Source organism: Trichechus manatus, unplaced genomic scaffold (assembly GCF_000243295.1).
Source record: "Trichechus manatus latirostris isolate Lorelei unplaced genomic scaffold, TriManLat1.0 scaffold00039, whole genome shotgun sequence".
Classification (NCBI taxonomy): domain Eukaryota; kingdom Metazoa; phylum Chordata; class Mammalia; order Sirenia; family Trichechidae; genus Trichechus; species Trichechus manatus.
In genome coordinates this window covers 3049529-3070923 of record NW_004443975.1, presented here as the reverse complement: position 1 = coordinate 3070923, position 21395 = coordinate 3049529, and the positions used below count along the sequence as shown (strand labels likewise).

Genomic DNA, 21395 nt, shown 5'->3' with positions numbered 1-21395 from the left:
AGGGTCGCTATGAGTTGGAATCAACTCAGTGGCAACAGGGCTTGGGCTTGGGCTACAGCCTCACCATCCAGGAAATTAAAATTTTTTAATTTCTAAATATGTATTTATTGTAGAAGAGAATGATATGGTGAATAATTTTAAAATCTTTCAGCCATAGCAATGTATTACATCGGGATAAAATTTTGTAGGGGGAAGTGGAATGGAAATATAAGTTTAAATGATCATTGTTCTTTATATATAATTTTAACATACTTACAAATCATTGGATATATTTTAAAAAGTTACTAATAGTTTTATTTTAAATTGTCTAAAACCAAACCCATTGCCATTGCGTTGATTCTGACTCAGCAACCCTATAGGACAGAGTAGAACTGCCCCCATAGGATTTCCAAGGAGCAACTGGTGGATTTGAACTGCTGGCCTGTTGGTTAGCAGCCACATGCTTAACCACTACATCACCAGGGTCCCCTTTAAATTGTCTGTATTTGCATTAACCCATTGATGTCAAGTCAACTCAGACTCATAGTGACCCCATGTGTTTCAGAGTGGAGCTGTGCTCCATAGAGTTTTCAATGGCTGTGATTTTATGGAGGTAGATCACCAGGCCTTTCTTCCACAGTGGTGATGGGTGGATTTGAACCACCAATCTTTCAGTTAGTGGCTGAGAGCAGACTGTTTGTGCCAGAAGGGATCTATATTTGCATTACATAACTCTTTAAACTCAAGATGAAAAAAATTAGATTTCACCTTTTAAATTTATAAGAATCTACATAGTTTTTCAAAATTATTTTAGGATGAACACTAGAAAAAAACCCTGCAGGTTGCAGGGAGAGCAGAGATGTCATATACCCTAGAATTTGTGAGGAAGTAGAAGTGACTGGCTAGTGGCAACGTTAACTCTCCCATCCCTGGAAATGTGAAGGAAAAATCATGGGTTTTGGAATCAGCCAGTCTTGGAGTCTCAAAACTGTCTCCACTACCTATTAGTTACTTAGTCCTTCTGAGCCACAGGCCTGTTTCCAAAAAGGAGAGATAACATATGTAGAGTGATTACTATAGGATCTAACACTTAATCAGTGCTAGTATGTGGTACTCTCCTTACCCTTTTCTGTCTATAGCGTTGAGGGAAATGGATGCATATGGAATAATTAGGCTCAACATTGGTTAAGACGTACATGTAAAGTAGTTGTAAGCTAGTCCATTCATGTTTATCCTCCTGGAGTGTGCCCTGGCAATCAAATGGAATACAGGAAATCATTTTGACCCCAGACCAAAATTCATGTAGTCCTGTAAATGTAATATAAAGCATTGTTGCTTTATGCAAATAAAACATTGTTGAGGGCAAAAAAAATGCTGGCATATATTTTGCGAGGACCTAAACTACATAGTTTAGGTTAGTTCAAGTGACTCACCTTCAAAGACTAAGTTGGTGTAATTAAGCCTGTTGTTTACATACCCATGTTGTCAGGACCAGTTGCCATCAAGTTGACTCATGATGACCCCATGTCCTTCAGAGTAGAACTGTGTGCTCTATAGGATTTTCAATGGCTGATTTTTCAGAAGTAGATCACTAAGCCTTTCTTCCAAGGAACCTCTGGGTGAACTTGAACTGTCAACCTTGTGGTTAGGAGCTGAGCACATTAACCATGTGTGCTACCACAGGAAGGCCTGAGAAATACAAAGTTTGGGCCCACTAGGACTATGCTACTGATGAAGATCAAAGCTTACAGCCTTCAGTATGGATTACACCTCAACATAAAGAAAACAAAAATCCTCACAACTGGACCAATAAGCAACACCATGATAAACAGAGAAAATACTGAAGTTGTCAAGGATTTCGTTTTACTTGGATCCACAATCAACACCCATGGAAGCAGCAGTCAAGAAATCAAAAGATGCATTGCATTGGGCAAATCTGCTGCAAAAGACCTCTTTAAAGTGTTAAAAAGCAAAGATGTCACTTTGAGGACTAAGGTGCGCCTGACCCACGCCATGATATTTTCAATCACCTCATATGCATGTGAAAGCTGGACAATGAATAAGGAAGACCAAAGAAGAATTGATGCCTTTGAATTATGGTGTTGGCAAAGAATATTGACTATACAATGGACTTCCAGAAGAATGAACAAATCTGTCCTAGAAGAAGTACAGCAAGAATGCTCATTAGAAGCAAGGATGCTCTCACATACTTTGGACATGTTATCAGGAGGAACTAGTCCCTGGAGAAGGACATCATGTTTGGTAAAGCAGAGGGACAGCAAAAAAGAAGAAGACCCTTAATAGATGGACTGACCCAGTGGCTGCAACAAGGGGCGCGAACATAGCAACGCTTGTGAGGATGACTCAGAACCGGGCAGCGTTTAGTTCTGTTGTACATACGGTTGCTATGAGTCAGAAGCAACGTGACAGCACCTAACAACAACAACAAGGACTGTGCTAACGGGTCATAATACTGAATACTGGCAACTGAATTCAGGCAATTGAAACTCATTGTGCCTACTAAGACACAGGCCTGATCTAAAAATATATTAATAGATTAAAACATTCTCTTTGACTTAAATAATCAGAAGGAAAAATTCTCTAAACTCCTATAAACCTTGCATGATCCAGCCCTTTCCTGCCTCTCCAGCTTCATCTTGCGTCATTCTCACTTTTACTGAAACAGTCCCGCCAAGTGAGCCAGACACGCTCCCTCTTTAGGGTCTTTTTGCATGCTGTGCCCTTTCCTGGGACACTTCTTACATCAGTGGAATTTTAGAAAATTTTAAAAGATACATTGCATTAATTTTGAATGTATATAATACCTGAAAAGAAGCTACCCAAGTATTGGCTAATAGGAATATTTTTCTGTCAGATGGGTATGGTTCAAAATGACGACCCTGCACCCCTGCTTATCCCAAAGCTGTGATTTCCACACCTCAGCTCTGCGTGCAGTGAGGTTTTTCCTAACTGATGCATTTTACCCTCTCCTCCAACACACCTCACATGTTTTTCTACCTCTCTACTGGCTCTTTTCTTCATGGCACTTCACTAACTTACTTCTGTGATTTTTTTTTTAATCTGTCTTACCAACTGGATCATAAATTCCATGAGGTACTTTGTTTCACTCACTTCTTTATACATATTTTCTAGAACAATGGTTAGCACATGTAGATAAGCAATGAATAATTAATAAATGAATGAATGAAAGTTAGAATTATACCAGCTTATTGTTTTAACCATAAAAACTCATTTGTTCATCTCTAAGGTACATTGAGAGTCACTTTTCTACAACAAAGTGTAATTATTTGCACCAAGTTTTCTTGCCTGTGAAGGACTAAATCATATTCGATGTAAGTTAATTAAAAGTTGAAGGCCAATTTTAAATATTTAAATGAGCATTTAAAGGCAGTTATATAATTAAATACCATTACATTTAACATATGAACTTGTAAATTAAATAAAACTAACCGTATTTCATTAGAGTCAACTTGTTATGCCATTATTTTTAGAGTTTTTAGATTTCCTTTAGGAATATAATTAGTCAAAGAAAGGATAAAAATAAATAAATAAAATTTTTTAAATAAAAATTTAATAGGTAAAATTTCATTCTTAGTTCTGAAGATAGCATATCTAACTTGATATTTTCCTTGTCCCCATAATTCTTATAATTTAAATTTAAGTGCATTATTTGCTGTGATATCACTACTGTCTTTGAAGTATTTCCTTCCACTGTATTCCAAAATCTGATTTTCTTCTTCTGGTCACTTAAGTATTTAATAAATATTCATTCATTTGGTTAGTGAACATTTATTGAATGCCATATGTATCAGATGTTGGGGATAATACTCCTCATCCCCAAGAAAAAACTGTTATAGTATAAGTGAATATTAACTATGTTCTGCCAATTGCTTTCTGAGCCCAGGGTCTCTTCATTTTACACTTTCATAATTGCAGAATCACAGAATTTTATATTGTGAGCAGATTTTCAATTTTATGACAAAAAAATAAAATAAAAATAAAACCAACTAATCAAAGTCTGAAGAGATTGTATGCCCTGTCCTAAGAGCTACTTAGTGGAGAGCTGGGACTTGACTTCAGGTTTCTTGACAACCTACCATTCCCCTACATATCCTATCCTATTTTTCAAGAGACCAGTCTTATTTTCATTCTCCATTAAAGACACTTTTTCTCCAACCTCTCTTGATCTACTCATTCAACAAATATTTATCCCTATGTGTTCTAGGGAACTCATAATTTCGTTTTCTTCCCTATTGCTGCTCACGCACCTTGTAGTTTTTATTTTGGTTAATGTAATTACTCTCTATTCATCATGCAGGTTAGAATTCTCTGAGTTATTCTTGACTCCTCCCACACCTTCCCCACATTCAGAATGTTGATACTAATTGCCAAGTGTCCCTGGAATCTAGACTTTGTTCTGCATGCCTTTAACGTTACCCTAGTTCAGGCTGCATCATATCTTGCCGGAACTTTTGCAATAGCCTCAAACTGGCTTCCACAGGACCAGACTCTGTTTCAAGTTCTATGCTATTACTAGAATGTCCTTTCAGAAGAAAAAGGAGGAGGAGGAGGAGAACTTAACTGTTAAGTCCATGATTAAAAAGCACAACAGGTTAACACATTTATGATTTACTACTTCATACAGGAAAAAAAAAAAAAGAACAAATAAAAGAAAAACAACATTAGCATGAAATTAAAAGTCTTTCTCACTATGGCCTCATTTTTTTTAACTTTATCTCCTTTTCGTCTGCTCTGTGTCCTGGCATCTCTGAATTGTCTCATCACGTATGAACTCTTACATGTTGTACAGTATTACAGTTGTTTATACATCTGTATTCCTCCTGACATTTAGAGTTCTGCGTCTTAGTCATCATTGAACCGTCAGTATCAGCTCAGTGCCTGGCACAGAGTAGGTGCTCAGTAGGTGCTTGCTGAGTGAAGAGATCACTCTCTCAGGGGAGGTAGAGAAATAAATGAATAATATTGTTGAAGTATATATGTTCCAAAATAGAGGTATAAATGAACACCATGGGAGCAGAGAAGACCTCACTCCCTTGTCAGAAATCCTTGAATATGAACAGTTAATATACTGACATCCGTTAATAGGTAGGTTAAGCCAGCCCTCTGCATAATTTCACCATTGATTTGTCCAGTTCATACGCATGGAGCCCACTTTGACTTCAATAGCTGAGTCAGACACAGCTAACAGAAGGCAAAACCAAAAGAGCTACTGGCTCTAGTTACCCTCTCTGACTCACTCCAGGGTTTCTTCTTGGCAGAAAAAGTAATACAATATCCCCATCATTGTGGATGGGGGACTATTTTTTTGGAACTTATTTTTGTCCTGCTGCAGTTATATGCCATTTTCTATTCCGTGGTTTCTTTTACAAGCAAGTATGTTCCTGATCAAATTCCCTGGGGCCCTGGAGCATTATTTCTCTTAGATATTTCAGCTTTCGGAGCATCAGTGATCTTGCTTCCTAGCAATTCCACATATATTGTAAGATATTTCCAGAGAGAATGTATCATCTTGGTTATATCTCTTGTTCCCATGGCCGTGCTATACTTTCCCATTTTCTCTTCTTCCAGGGATTGCTTCCATTACAACCCTAACTGTGCTGGCCTATGAACGTTATATCCGTGTGGTCCATGCCAGAGTGATCAATTTCTCCTGGGCCTGGAGGGCCATTACCTACATCTGGCTCTACTCACTGGCATGGTCAGGAGCACCTCTCCTAGGCTGGAACAGGTACATCCTGGACACACATGGACTAGCCTGCACTGTGGACTGGAAATCCAACAACTCCAGTGATTCTTCCTTTGTGCTTTTCTTATTTCTCGGCTGCCTGGTGGTGCCCGTGGGCGTCATAGTGCATTGTTATGGCCATATTCTGTACTCCATTCGAATGGTGAGTTGAAGATTACAACTGCCCCTCCCCTCAAACGGTGTCTGGGGGAGAAAATTTTGTGTGGAAAAGAATGCAAATTATTGCAGTTTGACTACAGACGTGGAGAAGACAGATAGTTGGATTGATTCAGGGATTTTTGTTTTTCAACCAAATGGTATGTGTGAGGAAAGTGGGAACATGGAAGTTGAGGACAATGGGATCATTATTTGCAATGACTAGTTTCTACAGAAAAAGAGATGAAAGCTGGACGAATTTGACAGAGTGAGCGAGAGACTAGAGGGGTTTTTCCAGACAAAATTTACTCACTATTTCTTCCCACTCTGTTCGTTCTCTCCTCTCATTAGTAGTTTCCCCAAGCTGGAGCAGTCTAGGAATCTTCCTGTTGGGAGAAGTGTGCACTATGAGTCACTCTCTGAAAAGACCAACGATGAATAATTTATTCCAATGGGAAATAACATATTTATTTAAAAAATACTATTACAAATAACGCATTTAATAATCTTTACAAAATAGTGACGCTTGTATGATGAAAAACTATATGTCAAAATCATTCCACTGGATACTTTATGTATACTTTTATATTACAAAAATACTCCCTTCATACTACTTAATTATTCCTTTTTGATTGAATAATTCATGGTTGGTGAAATATAAATATACACTTGGGACCCCAAAGCAAAGCATTCTGGAAGAGGCCATCTCTCTTTTACTAACCATTAAATATGTAGATTATAGAAGAGGTCCTAGAGAGAGAGAGAAGTAGAAGAAATTTTGAAAGACCAGTTGAAGTGTTAGAGAAGGAACATGGGATTGTAGTTAAGAATATAGCCAGGTGCTCTTCCTGACATGTCATTATTAGCTGGAGTTCCTTCTATAACTAATTTGTCTCAGTTTTCTTAGTTATTAAGTGGGTTGACATAGATAATAATCTGTAAAGACTCTCTCAGTTTAACAATCCATAAATGCATGTTTCTTGCACTTTTTCTAAGCAAAAAAAATTCACTTGATTTATTACTCTTCATTCTTCAGCATCTGAGCTATATGCAAGTTTAGAGAATTTGCTTGAAGTATGTATATATGTGTGTTTAACCCTTACTGAATTTTCAGAGCCTTGAAAGAGTTGATATATAAAAAAGTTTCTGCTATGTCTTGCTGGTTTCGATTCCCTGCGCTTCTAGATCCTAAGATTTGCAAGCACCGCTCAGGTGGAAACTGTACTTAAGAGAATCGTATTGTCTTCAGGGACAAATCTCATATCCTTTGTGTCCGTCTCTGAACAGTAACAGTGGGTCACTCAGATTGTGCAGGTCTGGGTCATAGGCTCAGCTTTGAACAAAACCACAGGAACTTGGTTTATCAGAGAAAAGAGAATTTCCATGTAACTTGTGTAGTGAAGAGGGTGCAAAGGGAGAATGTGTGTCCAGTACTTCTAATAATGGGAGCATCATGAACATGCCTGTTGGATAATTTTTTCATTTGACTTACTCTCTTTAGATTTGTTGAATGTTACTCTCTTTAGATTTGTTGAATGTTGAGTGCATGAACACACTGTAGTTTTACTATTTATGTATTTTCATGCACAAATTATTACATTGCCCCTGAGCACTGTTTACTCTTTCTACACCACTCTCTAAACCTAAAGAAGGAAGGAAATGGATTCTGGACAGACAAAATTATGAAAAATTTCATTATCCAGCATACTTAGAGTTTAAGAACTCTAACAAAGGGAATTCCACACTTCTCATAATTTTATTTTATTCATCCAAGTGTCACATAAACCTACCACTGGAGAATGGCACAGGTATTTATTCTGGAAATAACTTTAGAGTCATAAAGAACAAGATTTGACCACAAACAGTTTTCATGTTGGGTGCTAGCAGGAAAGATGTTTGAACTAATAAACACAGTATGGGACACGCTGCATATCCCAGTCTCTAACTTCATCTATTTTCCTTCTCACTACTTCTTCCTACTCTATCTGTTCTCATCTTTCATCCAAATCTCCCAGTCTCTTGCTCACTCTGTCCAAACCCTCTAGATTTCATCTCTTGTTTTACTGAGCTAGCCACATGCATCACTTCAAACCATGATCCAATTTCCCTCAATTTCCAGTTTCTTTATGCAACCCATTTGGTTAAAAATATCTCTGGATCAGTCCAACTGTCTGTCTTCTCCATGCTTGTAGTCAAACTGCAAAGAGGAGCTGGAGAAAAAATCACATCAAATTCCCAGTCTCTGTACTCAGATGTCCTCTGCGCTGTCCAGCAGGCTTTGGATCCCTAGATGACCCACTCTGTCTATAAAACTGGTGTTACATGTCTTCAATTCTCATTTTAATCTCTTGCCCTCCTAGCCTTCCTCATTCGTATCAAACAATCTTACTCCTTAATTATTGGACAAAATAAAGTCATTATCAAGAACTTCCTCAACTCCTTGACTCCTTTTATGCAAACCTCTATATTCACATTCATTCTTTAACTCCTCTCTTCTGTTACAGGGCCACTGGAGAAGTCTCCCAGGACCAAACTGATCCTCTATTCTGTTGTCTGTCCTACTCCATTCCCTGCCTCAGGGATCTCTTTCAAGTAATGATTTTCTCTTTTGCTTATATCTTCAATCTCTTCTTCACCACTGGCTCGTTCCCTTTAAAATGCAACAACCGCCACAACCACCAGTTGCTGCCATGGTGACCCCATGTGTGTCAGAGTAGAGCTGTGCTCCGTAGGGTTTTTAATGGCTTTTTTTTTTTCAGAAGTAGATTTCCAGGCCTTTCTTCCAAGGTGCCTCTGGGTGGACCCAAACCTCCAACCTTTCAGTTAGCAGCTGAGCACTTTACCATTTGCACCACCCAGGGACTCAATTTAGTACAAAAGTGAAAGCTACTCTCAACTCCCTGTAGCTATCAGTTTATTTCTCTCCTTCCCATCACTGCTAACTCAAAGAACTGTTTATGTTTTTTGGTGCCACATCTTCTTTCAATAAGCATTCATTTAACCACTATTTATTGAGCACCTAAAATGCACCAATTACTTACTAAGCCTTAGTGATACAATAGATAAGGTATAGCCTCTGCCCTAAATAAATTTGTAGTTTAGTAAAATCACCTAGCATTTATTCCTCAGTACATTGCAAATTGGCATCACCTTCCTCTACCAGCTTTCACTGAAACAGCCTCCATTAACATCATTGATGAGTTCCCAGTTATTAGGTCCAATGGACACATTTTCCTCCTTCCCTCTCTTCTTTCCTTCCTTCGTTTTCTGGCCCATCAGCTTTTTATATTATTGACCCCTTCCACTTTCTTGTGACTTTCTCTTCCCATTGTTTCTAGGACCCCTTTCTCTCCTATCTTTATTGTTGACTCTCCGGCCCTTATTTCTTAGTCTCCTTCAAAGACTTCTCTTCATTGTCCTTAGTATTCTATGCTTAGCTCTCATCTCACACTACACATTTACCTTGGATGAGCTCATATACTGCCAGGATTTCTCCTTCTAACAATAGCTTGGTGACTTTGAAATGACTTTGAAGTCTTTGCATTCCAGGTCTTTCTTCTGATCTCTACCAGATTCTCAGTCAACTGCCTATTGAACACCTACCTACACTGGGATGGTTCACAGACACATTAAATTCAGCATACGTATGGAGGAGTCATTCATCCACCCTTCCCTCACTCCCCATCTACCCCCTGCCCAAATCTACTACTTCTCCATTCTCTTTCTCAGTGAATATCATTATTCCTGGCTACCTAAATCAGAAATTAGGGAGTAATCTCTGACTATTCCTAATCCATGTCTCCCTACACCCAACCAATTATCAAGTCTTACCTATTCCACCTCTTAAATATTTTTCCAGTAAATCTTCTTTGCCCTATCCCTCTGCCACAGACTTAATTCAGGAGGATCTTAGTTGTTCTTCCTTTACCGTTGCTCTCCTCTAACCCATTCTCGCCACACTGCCACCAGAGGAATTGCTCTCAAATATAAAATTTCTCATGTCACTTCCCAGCTTAAAATACTTCATGATTAAAAATGAATCCCTGAGGCTGTGTATATTCTCAACAACAACAACAAAAAATTTTTTTCTAGTGAGTCCCTGAGCATGGCTATATGTTCCTTTGTGGCGATCGCCTGTCTACCCGTGCAGCCTAATATCTTGACTCTCCCTTCCTCCAGCCACCTCAGGCTGCAGCCAATGCCACATTTCTTTTTAGAATTTGACATGCATTCGTTTGCCCCTTCGTCTTAGCACATCAACTTTCCCTGCAATATTCTTTCTCTCTTCCTTACTTGGCTACCTTCTACTCACCCAGAAGGCTGAGATCAGGATGTTTTCATTTCACTCACCGTCTGAATTGGTTGCTCATTCAGTGTGTTCCAATTGCCCTCCATGGTCACCCCCCTCATGTCCCATATCACCTATTGAAGCAGTCTGTTCATGTACCTGTCTTTCTCAGCAAATAGTGAATTCCTGAAGAGCAGAGAACAAGTCTTATTTATCTTTTCGCCTAAAGCTAGAACAGTACCACATACAGTAGGTGCTCAGTGGCTATATTTTGAATGAGTTACAGGCAGAGGGCAAAGCAAGGGGACGATGCGGGGGGGGTGTAGTGAAAGTGTGAAGATATTCGACTTTAGACTGTACTAATATCTCAACAGTCCCTGGGTGGTACAAACAATGTACTCAGCTGCTAACCGAAAAACTGGAGGTTCAAGTCCACCCAGAGATGTCCTGGAAGAAAGGCCCAGTGATCTACTTCCAAAAGATCAGCCATTGAAAATCTTTGGGAGCATAGTTCTACTCTGACACACATGGAGTCATCATAAGTTGGGATCACCTCAGTGGCAACTGGTAGCTGGTATTACCTCAACACAGAACTTGGTGCAAGTCATTTCCCTCAATTTCCTTATCCAGTGACTATGGAAAAGTAGCTACTCACATGAGAATGAGAACTCAAAACGAATTCTTCGAAAATCTACAAGTGTCTGGATCGATAAGGACTAGGCATCTGCCATTTATATAGGCAGAGACTACCTTTAAAGGGAATTCTAGAGACTTTGTCTTCAGTGGTTCATCTTTAGGACAGATTTGATTGCACGTGTGCTCTTGCTTCATCTATAGTAATTTTGAAAAATAATCCTCAGGTGACTAAATAAAGGAAGTGATACATGAAATAGAGCTCTTTATTTTGAAAACATTAAATGAGCAGAATGGAGAAATAGAGAGTGATGAAACAAAGAATTGAAAAATAAATAAATTAAAAATAATTATGGACACTTCATATATACAAACCCAAATAATCTGAAACATTAGTTTGGGTCTTCTCACACCAAAGAACCACTGGGAAGTAGAAACCAACATTTCTTAAGTTAACTTGTTTAGTGTGCATGCAATTCCAAGATAATAGATGAAAGCTCTGCTTGGATAAATGGTGTTGGAAAGGATGGGGACTGACTTGCCCAGACAAAATGATGCAGATAAAACTCTTGGGCCCTAAGTAACAGGAAGCTGCAGGGCAGATAACTCATCTTGGGTTCTATTACTGGTTAATTGAAACTCTGAGAAGTCAAAAATCATAATTCCAAATATTCTATAATATCATAAAAATACATATGCATGTAAGTATGTTTGTTTTAAATATAGTTTCAAATATAAATAAATCTTTAATCTTGAAAACAATCCCACAGTCATATGTGCAGAACTGGGACCCAGGTTCTGCCGATGCTTATAGCTTATTTGTTTTAATCTCCTTTAATATTTACTCTTAGAGAAGGTCATTGACTTGCCCAACATCACATTGGGAGTAAAACTAGTGAATCTGGAATATGAACCCAGACCTTCTAATTTCAAATATAGAGCTTTTCCTAGAACCTCACAACCTTCCTATAAACTTTTGGGAGAAAAAAAAAACAATGAAAAAATACTCTTCTGAAAATAAAATAAACAAAACAGTTTCTTTTTAAAATAGGATTGCACACATACAGAAAATACTAGTGTCAGAATTTAACACCCCCCCACATAAACATTCCCTCTACTCTAAAAAAAAAAAACTTTTATTTTTTCATGTTTCCTTCTATTCATTGTCAATATGAATGCATTATCTTAATAAGGATATTGTTTAAATATAATTTTAGAGATACCAACAATTGAAATATATTTATAAATACTATAAACACATGTTCTAATTATTCTTCAGAATTTTTTTTCTTAATTTTTATAGTAACCCTACAAGTAGAAGGTACATTTGGAATTACTGAAATGCACTAAATTTCCCAGTTTAAAAGTATCAATACTAAGTGTCAATAGTATGCTGGATACCTTTTTGTATTAATGTGTAAAGCATTTATATTTTGTAGCAGAATTAGTATAGCTTCTTAGGATGTTCAGAAATCATTTTTGTGTAAGAACATACTTTTGGTGACCAGGAATATTCTTCCCTTCACCTTAATAACACGTTTATAGTAATGATAGGAGTAACTTCTAAAGAATCTTTTATCTGAGATACTCAGAGAGCTTTAAGGACTATTTGTAGATCACTAATCCTCAGTATCTTTAATGGGGGCACGCTTGGAGTAGACTTGCTGATTTCAGAGGAACGGGGCTACTGGGTTTTTACCTCTTCAGCAACTGAGTCGCTGATGGAACCAACCACAAAGAAATTTCTCATCAAATCCCGCTTAATAGTCATTGGCAATAAGTTGGAAAACACAATTGTTTTCAGCAAGAATTCATTCGGGGATTAAGTTCCCATCAAGGTCAGATATAGGCTTAACCTTGCAGAACTCGTAACATCACAGGGGTTTGCTGCCTGATTTGAGAGCTGGCGGATTATGCTCTGGATGAAAGTGTTTCTTTCAAGGATCATGGAGAAATTGTTTCATTTTATCATGACTCTTTCAGGCTGTTTTTTTAGCTAGTTGAAGATATAGGGAAAATAATTCATTTTATTCTTACTAAGTAAATTAGAAAAACTTTAGAAGCCGTTCTGCGATCTAAGAGGCTATGTAGTTCAACTTCAGTAAATAGAGATGAAGAGACTGCGGCCCAGAGAGGTTAAGGCTGAGCCCAGCTGCAGGTTCTAGATCCGCAGTCAGCCCCTACCCCAAGGTCCTGCTCAGTCCTCTTTCCATTAAGGCAAGAACAAGAGTAATGTCTGAATATCTGTTGTAAACAAAATAAAAGAAAATGTTTTTTTTTAAATTGTTCTTTGAGTGGAAGTTTACAGTTCAAGTCAGTTTCTCATACAAAAATTTATATACACATTGTTATGTGACCCTGGCTTCCTCTCCCTATAATGTGACAGCACACTCTTCCTTTCCACCCTGGATTTCTCATGTCCATTGAACCAGCTCCTGTCCGTTTTTGCCTTCTCATCTTGCCTCCAGACAGGAGCTGTCCATTTAGTCTCATGTATCTACTTGAGCTAAGAAGCACTCTCTTCATAAGTATCATTTTATGTCCCTTAGTCCAGTCTAATCTTTGTCTAAATATTAGGCTTCGGGAATGGTTTCAGTTCTGGGCTAACGGAGAGTCCAGGAACCATATCTTCTGGGATCCGTCCAGTCTCAGTTAGACCATTAAGTCTGGTCTTTTTACTAGAACTTGAGTTCTGCATCCCCCTTTTCTCCTGCTCCATCAGGGTCTCTCTGTTGTGTTCCTTGTCAGGGCAGTCATTGGGTCTTTAGTCTGAGACTGATGGAGTCTCTGGTTTATGTGGCCCTTTTTGTCTCTTGGGCTAATATTTTCCTTGTGTCTTTGGTGTGCTTCATTCTCCTATGCTCCAGGTGGGATGAGACCAGTTGATGCATCTTAGATGGCTGCTCGCTAGCTTTTAAGACCTCAGACACAAAAATGAATTTTTTGTTTTTAACCTCTTCCTATTTTCTTATTTCTGCAGCTTCGTTGTGTTGAAGATCTTCAGACAATTCAAGTGATCAAAATTTTAAGTTATGAAAAGAAAGTGGCCAAAATGTGTCTTTTTATGATATTCACCTTCTTGATCTGTTGGATGCCTTATATTGTGATCTGTTTCTTGGTGGTTAATGGTTATGGACACCTGGTCACTCCAACAATATCTGTTGTTTCATACCTCTTTGCTAAATCGAGCACCGTATATAATCCAGTTATTTATACCTTCATGATCAGAAAGGTAAGCTGTATAATTAAGTGATTGTTTTCACTAGTCAGGATCTTGGGAGTGGGATTGGGAAATACTTCTGTAGAGGTTATTTAGAGCCGTTTCAGTAATAACACCCAAAATCAAGAATTTTATAGGAAAGGAAAGGCTTCAGGAAGAACTGTAGGATATTGCCAAAGAAACCAAAAACAGTTTTAAGATCTACGAATTGGGATTCACACTTGACAGGAAAACTCCATTAAAGTTAATGTTTAATTCATTAACAAATATTTTATGTGTCTGGTAATAATAATAATAACTCCATATTTAATATTTAAAAATACTTACTATATTATGCAGGTTATACCATTATCTTTACAAAATTCCATGAAATAGGTACTAATATTATTCCCTATTTTATTAATGCGTTTAAAATAGGTTCAGAGAAGTTAAATAACTTGCCTGATCTAGGAATTGTTGGTGCCAGAATTTATACTCGGTTTTCTTGTATCTTAAGAGCTCATGCTTATAATTCATCATTTTGGGTTATAGGTACCGTTGGCAATTGCTTCAGGTTGCTAATCATATGCCATGTCCACCCATCTAGCCAAAATCAATTTGGCTCAAGAAATTTCCTCTGGGTCTATTGGGAATCTTATTATTTCTTTCTGTAGTACAAAGGTTTTGACTTGATGGTTGTCAGTCATGACTTTGAGAGTCCTCAGTATAATTAATATGAAGCTAAGCCTCTGAGTTATAAAGTTTAAGGATTAGAGGATTTAAAAGCTGTGAATAATGGTTAATTACTACATTGGAATTTTAAAAGGCAATGGTAAAGCAGGTAATAAAAATAAACCAAAAACAAAACCTCAAACCCATTGCCGTTGAGTCAATTCCAACTCATAGCAACCCTATAGGACAGGGTAGAATTGCCCCATAGGGTTTCCAAGGAGCGATCAGTGGATTCGAACTACTGACCTCTTGGTTAGCAGTTGAGCTTTTAACTCTGAATTCAAATGCTCAAGAGTTTGGAAAAAGAGGGCATTAACCTTATAATGTCCAGTGCTATTTCTCCCTCTTTGTTCTTTCTTCTTATATCTTTCCTACAGATTAGAAGTAAAAACAATTAAGCTCCTGTGTACCTTGCTTACTGTAAGCCAGTGTTTACCGTGCTTACTGGTCAATCCATCCTGTCCACAGTCCTATGTATTTAGTGGAGGAGGTGAGAGCTGTTCCATGCAGTCATTTAGGAATCAAGGGTTTTTTTCCATTTTGTGATACTACCATCGGCAGATCTTGAGGTCCTTATAAAAGGGAAAGAGCAGGAAGGAGCCCCTGAAAGGGGCTGAGAGATAGGGTTCAGTGTCGTCCCAAGAATGAAGAGGAGCATCATGGGTTTTGGTGAACACCAGCACTTTCTGCTGCAATATTTTTTCTCCAACTGATTAGTAATCTTGATAGGAAAAAAAAAAAATTCTTTACCTAATCCAAGAAATAGCGTTAGTGAGTACACCAGACCTTGAACTCTGCCAGGAGAGCCCATTCTCTTTTTGCTGTTCACTGTTTCCCCAGATCCCAGCACAGTGACTGTCACCTAGTAGGTGCTCACTGAATATTTCTGGAATGAATTCATGTTCCAACCCCCCTAAAGAAACAGATGTAGCTGCCCTCATAGAAGATGCATGTAACTTGAGTCTGTGCAAATGATAAGGTATTAAAATCGGCCTATGTGGTCTAGCTATAAAGAACTATTAATATGAACAAGACATAAAACCCCAGGGTTACTTAGGTAGACAGAAACATTGCCACCTAACCCTCAACCACATCTGCTAAAACAACAACAACAACTCAGTCACTAAACTAATTTCCTTGAATGTTAATCTAGGCTAAGGATCAAACTTTAATATTCAACTTGATTTTCTCTGTCCAGTTTCGAAGATCCCTTTTGCAGCTGCTATGTTTCCGCCTGCTGAGATGCCAGCGGCCTGCTAAGGACTTACCAGTAGTTGGGAGTGAAATGCAGATCAGACCCATTGTGATGTCACAGAAAGACAGGGACAGGCCAAAGAAGAAAGTGACTTTTAACTCTTCTTCCATCATTTTTATCATTACCGGTGATGAGTCGCTATCCGTCAACGACATGGACAAAACCAATGGGTCCAAAGCTGATATAATCCAAGTTCGTCCTTTATAGGAATGAATAATGCTAATGAAATGTGGGTCTTAAATCAGACACTACTTTTAGACTTCCATTGTAAGGACTGTTCTGGAATCTACATTCTACGTGATAGCAACAGAACTTCTGTGGCTCAGCAGGAAAGCTGAATTACCCATCTGCTCTCTGGCGTGAGAAAGCAATTGAGCAGGACAAATATTTGTTTAACAGGTGCTTTAAATAATGAAAAAAACTGCTTGAAGCACAAGATGGGCATCTAGCACCATCATCTAGCATGTTAGAAGTTTTTATTTCAAATATATTTTTAAAGGACTGTATTTTCCAAAGCATATAATGAATTTTTTCTCAAAAACCTCAGCTATAAAAATACCTTTGTTTTATACAAATGTGCAAAATATCTAGACAATCTTGATTTTTCTGTAGTGTTGCGTCCTATTCATTGTCATGGCATATACTTGACCAAATCAAATTTATCAAGGCGATATTTCTAGAAAAAGAGAATCAATCCCATAACTATCTGAAACAAAAGACTGTTGCTGTATGTATAGTACCATAGAGACAAGCTTCAGACTAATGTGTTACTGAGCAAGTGCTAGAAGACACTAAGAAGCATCATAGCAAAGAAACTAGAATCACAAATTTCAAGATAGTCATGGAATATAGTTAATTATATATTCATAGAGGATGTACATGGTGAAGATGGTGTTGATGGCAGGTCAGTATCTCCATTTCATTTCAAATACGAGCATGGTAGAATTAGCCTCTTCTGTTAATAATTTCCCCCAATTTTGCCATGGACACAGAATCCCAAATTTAGAATCGGAGTTCTAAGTGAAAAAAACAAATCTGCGTTTGGAGGGTGATGAAAATAAGTGTAGAGCTATCTTTATAAAATGTTTTAGTCTTTATTATTCATCAGTCAATCCACTGGATAATTAACAGTCAGTGTTATCGTAGAGTCCATTTTCCACAGGTCACTGTTTAGACTAAACAGATTATTAGAACACGAGGATTTTTTTGACAGTATATGAAAGAAACACAATCATTTTATTGATTTACTTTGCCTACTTTTTATTTCTTGGATAACTGTCTTACCAGTGTTGCATCTTCATAATTAATCATTTCTGAAGGATATCTAAATGACTGGGTCAGCCTACTGACGAAGGAAGAACCAAAGAAAGAGTTTTTCACTAAATGTGCTTTTAATAATAAAGTCTATTGCTGGTTCTGCCAAAGCATGTAGTTACAGAATAAATTAGTAGATTGATTCTGAGTGTCTGAAATGGAATAAAATACTTCACATTTCTAAGAAAGCTGTCTCTCATTTCCTTTCAATTCTGTTGTACATGGAGAGATTTAATTTGTGAATAAAACCCTTTCGTATCTTTCACTTTGTATGGCATTAGCCGCTTTCTTCTTATCGTCAGAAGGTAATACTGGAATTTGAAGACTGGGAAACAGGTTCATTTTGTAACTCTCTGGAACTCCCCCAAAGTTCCCATTTGCACTTCAGGTTTTTTAAAGTGAATTTGAGCATTGTGGTTAGATAAATTCTACCCAGGTGGGGAAAGTGCAGTTAGCGTGTTAGGCAAGATGTGATGTTTAGTCTCAGATATTGAGTCAATGCTGTTATGACTTTCACTACATCCTCTAAAGAAAAAGGCCTGATCAGTGTCTTCCCTGAGACCTCTTGGGGCTTCTTTTATTCAGAAGTGAAAATCACTGCACTTTTATATTTAGAATGACCCCCTCCTGAGAGTAATATTGTGGTGAAGCTGTGTGTTGTAACTTATAAAAAGTGGTAATTTTTTCCAATAATTGCAGTCAACACAGAGACAAAATTGAATTTACTTGCAATCTTTAATCTTTAATCTTCCATTAGTAAATTAAATATGATGATGGAAACACATTTTTAATCTTGAATTGCGGTTACAGAGAAATCAAGCATTTGCTACCTCAAAACCTTTACGTCATCTGCTGATAAAACTGGGATTTTGTTCTAGTGGCTCAAGGGAGTTTGAGTGAAACATGTCCTGTATTCTGGAAGTAAGTGATCCAGTTCCACGGTCTTCTCAAATAGTCCAGAGGTCGAGGTAACATGTAATGTGTAAGTAGGTAGGTACTGCCGATGGCTATCAGTGTTCCAAAGAAAAAGAGTCCGTTGTTTATTACCTGTAAAGAAGGCAAGAACTCTCATTTTAATTGCTCAGAGATTAAAATCTTGAAATAGACTTCTTCTTAGATTACTAAGGATTATACAATTGCCTCTTTGGTTTTAACCTGGAACAGATACTTCATTCCACTGACCACTAGGTCAAGTCCTGCGGTGGCTGATAAGGAGGAACTTGGAGCGCTCCTTCCTCCTCTCTCCTTCTCAAGAAAAGCACAAGTCTGTGTTCTGAATAAGGAATGCTTAGCAGTTTGCCTTTGTGCAGTCATTTTTTTTTTTTTTTAAAAAAACAGTTTAGACAAAGACCTGTGAGCTCTGTCTTGGTAAAGTACTGTGCCGAAGCCACAAATGACTTAGCCGCTTCTCAGACACAGCACGTCTCCACAGAAGAAGAACTTGGTGAATTCTGTGACCTCTGTGACGCAGGAGACGCAGTCACCGGAAGACTTTAAACAAGGCATCTTCACCACTAGGAGGCAATCGTCAGCACAGCGCCAGCGACACCCGTTCTGGTCTAGGCTAGCTGCGCCCCATCATCCTGGCCCATTTCTAGCACTGCCCTCGCTGTCCCGCCGTCTAATCGCCTGTGACTGCCTGAGGACAGAGACCCTATTGCATTCATCTCTGTACGAATAAATTTTGACTCCTTCCAATTCATTCTCCACATAGCAAAGTAATCGTTGTTAAATCCCTACTTCTCGCAAGGTAACATTCAGGACCTGTGAGGCCCTGCTTATCTCGCTGGCCGTTCTCACCCTGAGGTAGTGCGTTCCAGCTCCACAGAGGCACACGCAGTGCGCACACTGGCCCTGGTGCGGACGTTCCTTCAGCCTCTGCCTGTGCTTACCCACTCCTGTTCTCCTTCAGGGGCTGTTTATCCCCCTCCATTGCAGTTGTCCGTCTCCCCATTAGTCCCTGAGCTACGTATGTGGAGGGTAGGAACTGGGTCTTGCTCATTACTACGCCTAGCTCATTGTGCACTAAATAAAACGATTTGCTGAATGAATGAATTTGTAAAATTTCCAAAGTGGAAAATTAGGAGTCTGAACGTTCATAGAGTGACATCTCTGGGTCAGCTGCCCAAAATGTATGTGGAATTTGTGTTTTCTAAGTGATTCAATTCTGTCCAGTTTCACAAAGTAAACCCATAAGAATGTTGCAGGAAGCAAAAGTTAGGAATGGTTCACATTTCCAATATAAAGTAAAACATTTAGAAATATTAGCATTGGTTTCTTTTCTGAATTTTTTCCCTCACAAGCCCCTCTCACCTTCTCATCTTTGTAGCTTTGTTCATTCAGCACCCTGCACTCCATGTACCGCAAGCATTTTTATTTGAAGTGCAAACATCTAGACTGTCATATCATTTCTCTATTTGCCTAAAATCGACATAACCATAATACTTAAGACACTCCAATACATCAGTTTAAAAAAGGAAAAGTGTAATCTGTTCCAACCTTTTTTTGCCAACGCCACCTCAGCACTGCTTCATGATATCTTATTCTGGAAAAGGTGACCTGTAGGGAAGTTTAAAAAGTATTTTTGTGTATTTTTTAATGGCTAAATGGAGGATTAAAGTGAGGAAAAGTCTTAAAGCCAGGCCTTACCATTGTGTAGAGAGGGATAAAAGTAGATGGCATAATAGCATGAAGACATCGCTCTATGTTTTTTTGGAAGATGAACCATCTTGAATTGACATGTGCTCGCATCTGCAACAATGTAAGAGTCTTAAAGAATACCTCCAACAAAGTATCTTTTTTCCTTTGAACTTATTACTCATCATTCCTATTCATCACAATGCTGGGCACAAATTAGTCAAATAAATTCTTATTTCCATAACAGTCTTACCCAGTTCCTTTTAGTAAGTATCAATGCTATAGAACATTGCCTTGAAAATGTACAACTACACAAAACTTGTTGGGAAGGTTATTTTGCTGAAGAATCAATATGGGAACTCTCTTCCAGCAAAGGGTTTGTTCAACCAGAACTTCAGATAATATATGAGCCCAAAGATTTGAGAAATTTCTGTTCCTTCCTGGTTGGTTTGAGATATTATTTATGGCACAAGACATCTGCTTAAACTTTGTCTGTCTTGACTTACTTCGTATTCAGGACAAACTTGCATTGTAGCTGTCCTGTTTTTAAACACATAGGCAGGATACATCAATAAAACCTTTCAGTGTCTTATAGTAGAACTTCCTTCATCACATGGGATATAATTCTGCTTAAGCTGAAGTCCACTTTATCTCTTTCTGTCTTCAGGAGAGATGGAAAGCAGCTAGTCACGCTCTTCTTTGAATTTACCTTGTAAATTTTTTAACTCTATTACTTTAAATCTCCAACCACAACCATGTATTGTGACCCTTTTCTGTGCCTGATCCAAAATGGACTTCCTGTATTTTTTTCAAAGTATTAATGTTTCCGACCACGAATTTCTTTGGTGTTCTATATTTTTTTCAGTGCCTAAGTCCCCAATGGGTATTTAACGTTGCTGTAAGTATACAGCTTATAATGTTAAGAGTGGAAAGGTCATTTAACAGTTTTTAGATTTCTCAGATATATTAACACATTTCAGAGTTACATTTTCTTTAAAATAGTATATTACTAACTCTACTAAATGTCTAAGATCTGAGCCTGTGAATTATCGGAGACTGAAACCAAAGACATTCTGTCATCCTCGTTCTCTACTAGATGTCCCTGAAATGTAGGTGGAGATGTGTGTATAGGTCATTGTCACAGGCCACATATTCACAATCTGCCCATGTCTAAGGAATGCTGTGTGTGTGTGTTCTTGGCTGTAACTGTTCTTATGCAGCATGCATGAGACTGGGCTGGAGCAAAGAAAAACTAAAGGAAAGAACATTTGTCAGTGGAGCCACGTCTTCTCACTCACCTCTATGTAATTGTACATGGATAGATCTGAAATCGCATGGTCGTCTGGAATTCGAAATCTTGAGAATTCAGGAAGACATACACCTAGAAACCAAGTTAAATAATACATCTTCTTTTCCAAAGTAGTCTATAAAAACG

The 21395-nt window shown here is 38.1% G+C and overlaps 2 protein-coding genes across 2 annotated transcripts in view; one reads left to right on the top strand and one right to left on the bottom strand.

The window, feature by feature from the left end:
* Window positions 1-17779, top strand: part of OPN3 (opsin 3) — a 39612-nt gene extending 21833 nt beyond the window's left edge. The window contains exons 2-4 of the mRNA XM_004375853.2: window positions 5590-5909; window positions 13804-14055; window positions 15953-17779. Coding sequence (XP_004375910.1) covers window positions 5590-5909; window positions 13804-14055; window positions 15953-16216 — 836 coding nt within the window. The 3' untranslated portion in view covers window positions 16217-17779. The remainder of the gene's footprint in view (window positions 1-5589; window positions 5910-13803; window positions 14056-15952) is intronic.
* A 284-nt stretch (window positions 17780-18063) lies between these two features.
* Window positions 18064-21395, bottom strand: part of KMO (kynurenine 3-monooxygenase) — a 60648-nt gene continuing 57316 nt past the window's right edge. Inside the window, 5 exon segments of the mRNA XM_023730874.1 lie at window positions 18064-18231; window positions 18233-18370; window positions 19823-19882; window positions 19973-20074; window positions 21259-21341. Coding sequence (XP_023586642.1) covers window positions 18169-18231; window positions 18233-18370; window positions 19823-19882; window positions 19973-20074; window positions 21259-21341 — 446 coding nt within the window. The 3' untranslated portion in view covers window positions 18064-18168.